At 43.0% G+C, this 4,499-nt stretch overlaps 1 protein-coding gene across 1 annotated transcript in view; it reads left to right on the top strand.

The window, feature by feature from the left end:
• Positions 1–1,594: 1,594 nt before the first annotated feature.
• Positions 1,595–4,499, top strand: part of cfap300 (cilia and flagella associated protein 300) — a gene marked incomplete at both ends in the record, with an annotated part of 9,173 nt that continues 6,268 nt past the window's right edge. Inside the window, 4 exons of the mRNA XM_083645734.1 lie at positions 1,595–1,704; positions 3,185–3,266; positions 3,799–3,868; positions 4,085–4,242. Coding sequence (XP_083501860.1) covers positions 1,595–1,704; positions 3,185–3,266; positions 3,799–3,868; positions 4,085–4,242 — 420 coding nt within the window. The remainder of the gene's footprint in view (positions 1,705–3,184; positions 3,267–3,798; positions 3,869–4,084; positions 4,243–4,499) is intronic.

Genomic DNA, 4,499 nt, shown 5'->3' with positions numbered 1-4,499 from the left:
CCCTACCTGGAGCTACTGCAGGGGTAGGCTGCTTGAGAGAAAGGAGAAAATGGACAAATGTAAGACTAAATCATGAAAATGAATAAAACGTTACAATGAATCTCCTCGGGAGGCACTAATCGCAACTCTTTCACTCCATTTCTTATTTTGTAAAGTTACATTATTCAAAAGGTGGTTATCATTCATCCATTGTATTATGCTCTAATCTTCTCTTGCAGTTTTCTAAGCAAAATGTAGTCGGTTAAAGGGGGGGTGGGCTACTTGAATTCATAAATCAGGGAAAGGGGGTACTGAAGGCACTGCCCTAGGTCATAGCAGGTCAAAATCAGCCAAGGGAAGTGACTGATCATGGTTGTAGAGCTGCCACAGTTCGGAGGATACTAAGGACAACGGGGAGATTAGAGGTCTAGTAGTGGTCGTGAACACACATGTACACATAGGCTATAGACCAAATCAGCGGGATGTTTACATTTACTTCCGGGTACCCCTGAGGTCCACACATTATAATGGCGGTGGACGGCACAAACTGACGTGTTGAAGACAAAAACAGACAAAGAAGACAAAAATGGTTCGTCCGTGTTGTGTTGTTGTTTAATATCATTCATAACAACACTTTCACTAACGTTAGTGGAGACCAGACTAGCTAATTTACCTGTTGGACCAGACTAGAGTAGACTTGAAGCTAAATTAAATTGACGTGGCGTCAGTAGCTCTGTCTGTACCAGGCTCTTTCTCGCCGAGAAGAGCCTGGTGACGCGAGGTTACTCTGTCTGTAACGTAAAAAAACAGCGAGTTTGACAGACAAACAAACGTTATTAGCTAGCTAACACTACATAAAACAAACACAGAAGAAAGGCTAGATACGTCGGACAAGCATGTTTACCAACCGTTTAACCATTTAAATTGAAAGTAGTCGGCCGAAAACAACGAGAGGGTTTGACAGCATTTATTTGACAACACGCACATTTAAACCTGCCGCCTTCCCCAAGTGGTACCCGGAAGTAAATTTGTTTACATGGTGACGTCACGGTGATTTGGTCTATATGTCAATGATGTGCGCCTAGCGTTCGCGCGCGTGTACTGTAGCCACTCATACATTTGGTTTAAAATAAAGTGCTATTGCTATAAGCAAAAGTATTGTGCTTGACCTAATGTAACATTACTGAAGTAGGCTATGACTTATTTTTAAATGCCCTAAAAAAATTCCCAGGTGGACTCTCTTTAGTAGGGTAGATGAATGTGGACTAATTAAATCATCTTCCTCAACACCTGGAACCGAGAACCCAGGTTAACAACCCGGGTTACTTTTCGTAAAGGTCACAGCTGAGGAGGACACTCTAGGAAAATTAACAAACACATTTGTTGCTAGGTAACGAGTATACAAACCAGAGATTAGGAAAACAAGACCTGTCACTTCGTTCTTACTTCCTGTAACCTGAAAAGACCGACCAGCCCAGACGCTCATTGGTTGTAAGTGAGCACCTCCGTATCCTATTGGCCACTAATAGGCCTACAAAACTCGCTCTGCGGAGAAGAGCAACATCTTCTCTCAAATCTACCCCTCTTTTTGGAACAACATCCGAAGAGTAGAAAGATGGCAGCACAGAAATGCGCGTTTGAGCAAACGTTTTCGTTCAACCCTCTTCCTTCCAAGATATTCTCCTTTCTACAGGACAAAGACGCTTTAGGACTGTTCATGAAATGGTGACGTGAGACATTTAACCTGCTAACCTAAGCTAACAAACCATTCCAATATTATCTCTTAGTGAAGCTGTGTAAACGAATGTGTGTGTGTGTGCGTGTGTGTGTGTGTGTGTGTCAAGTCAAGTCAAGTCAAGTTTATTTATATAGCACATTTCATACAAAAAGCAACTCAAAGTGCTTCACAAGGCATTACAGACATTAGAGAATAAAAGAAGATAAAAGACAATTAAAAGCAAAAAAGCTATAAGATGCTTCACGTATGGTCAATACAAGAAAATAATAGGATAAATAGACATTTCAACAGTTAAAGGCGGTGCTAAACAGAAAAGTTTTTAGACCATTTTTAAAAATAGGAAGTGTTGGGGAAAATCTGAGGGCCTCAGGCAGGTTGTTCCAGCTAACAGCGGCACAGTGAGTAAAGGCGGCCCTGCCCTGGTTCGAGTGAATCCTTGGGACAGACCTGAGAGGTCTAGTTGGTTCATAGCGAGGGATGAGATCTGCTATGTATTGAGTGTGTGTGTGTGTGTGTGTGTGTGTGTGTGTGTGTGTGCGTGCGTGCGTGCGCTCGCGCGCGCGCGCGCGTGCGTGCGTGCGTGCGTGCGTGTGTGTGTGTGTGTGTGTGTGTGTGTGTGTGTGATCTAAGGAGTTCCCTCTGTGGCTGCTCAGTGGGTTCCCTGAGATCTAAGGAGTTCCCTCTGCGGCTGCTCAGTGGGTTCCCTGAGATCTGCAGGCATGAAAAGTGCAAAAACACTAATGCAGAGTCATTGTATTGTAAAGTCAGTGAGTCATTGTGTCTCAAAGGGAAAGAACTGGTCTCCGTTTGAATGAAATAGATTATGATCTTTTTAGTGGATTTCATAGCATGGTATGAGTCATCCTTGTGGGTGTTTTGAGCTGATTTGCTGTGAAATAACACACTGATCATCTCAAACTAATGAATGAAGAATGATATGTAAATTAAAGGTCAGAAACCTTATCTTAATTTTCTTTTGAGTGTATGTGCGTTTGTGTGAGGTCCATTTAGTTCTTTAAAGCCAAAAACAGTGCAGTTCCATAGCAGAGCAGAGACAGTTGATTTGATTAGTTAACAAGCTGAAACAAACTGTTGTGTCTTGGTTAGATAGCGTTTATTTTTTACTGTTTACTATACAGTATACTGTTTACTATACAGTATACTGTTTACTATACAGTATCCTCTTATTATACTATTGTTTAATTAATAACTATTTCGTGTGTTTTTTTGCATGGTAAAAACCTTTGAGATTTGACAAACCATATAATGTATAATGTATAACTATTGTGTGTCTGTGTCTGTGTCTGTGTCTGTCTGTCTGTGTGTGTGTGTGTGTGTGTGTGTGTGTGTGTGTGTGTGTGTGTGTGTGTGTGTGTGTGTGTGTGTGTGTGTGTGTGTGTGTGTGTGTGTGTGTGTGTGTGTGTGTGTGCGCGCGTGCGTGCATGCGTGCGTGCGTGTGTTTTCCAGGTCCATGTTGGGCAGGATTTCAGCTCAGTCTTACAGCTTTGACCAGTGCTTCTACCCTTACAAGAGTCAAAATTTTGCACTGGTAAGACACATATATGCAACCAACATTATGAGACATGAGACAGACCCCCTACACTCTAGTAGTAGAATAGAGTAGGCCTACGCTAATTGTCAAAGTAGGCTACTCCATTTGAATTGTCAGGACAACTGTTATTCACATTTGGGAATATAACCTGTGCTTGACAATTCATAATCAATGAAAGGAGACTTAGCATTTTGTGTTTGGTGCCTACAATTAGCCTATGCTAATAACATTGCAGACACACAAACTACTCTTTCAATCCCATCAAAGTGTAGGTAGTTGCTTAGGGTTAGTTGGTGTCAGGGTTAGTTGGTGTCTTTGCTTTTTATTAGTCATTTTGAGCTCAAGCACCACATCTTACTATAGGGTGTTTTCATATATATTTTAAACAAACCAAATCAGTCCTCTTAAATTACATTGCAAAGGTCATGGAATAGGGTAGAAATTCCCAGTTGCCTGTGACTGTGTTGACAAATTGTTAATATTCATGTGTTATATTCACGTTGGATCACTAATGTGACTGTATGTGCAGAGTTTCTTCAGAGACCCTAACGTTGTAGCCAGTCTGCGACAGATGGAGGCCGGAGCCTGGCTTCCTCTTGGTATGTCAGTTCCCCGAAAAGCCTTTCATCACTGATAGCAGGAAATTGATCTCATCTGCCAGAGCCAATTTTTGCAGTCAAATCGTGATTTGTTTTGAATGTTTTGTATTTGTGCGTGTGTGCGTACGTGTGCGTGCGTGCGTGCGTGTGTGTGTGTGTGTGTGTGCGTGCGTGCGTGCGTGCGTGCGTGTGTGTGTGTGTGTGTGTGTACTCCAGACAGCCCAGTCGTGTCTGTTGACGTGGAGGTGGTGCCGTGCAGTAAGGTCTCCATGGAGCTGTTTGACCCAATCTACTCCAGTGGGATCCTGAGGCCCTCTGGACATGTTGTTAAATGCTTACATGATGTCTACCCCGACTATGATGAGCTCAGACAGGTGACTCTCTCTCTCTCTCTCTCTCTCTCTCTCTCTCCCTCTACCTGCCTTGTGTTACAGTGGGGACCCTATCTTTAACACACTCAACGGCCATCACCCTAATATGAATGTTTGTTTGTTTGGACTGTTGTGTTAACATCAGCATGATCAACATGATCAGCAGACTTTAGCCCCATCCTCGTCTCTCGGTTGCATTCCTGGACCACTGCAAGCAGGGGAGGCCCTCTCCGTCAGCTGTTGTGCCGATCAGCTGTTTG

Source organism: Poromitra crassiceps, assembly GCF_964638095.1.
Source record: "Poromitra crassiceps genome assembly, chromosome: 11".
Classification (NCBI taxonomy): domain Eukaryota; kingdom Metazoa; phylum Chordata; class Actinopteri; order Beryciformes; family Melamphaidae; genus Poromitra; species Poromitra crassiceps.
The sequence above is the reverse complement of the archived record's forward strand: the minus strand, read 5'-3'. Positions and strand labels throughout refer to the sequence as shown.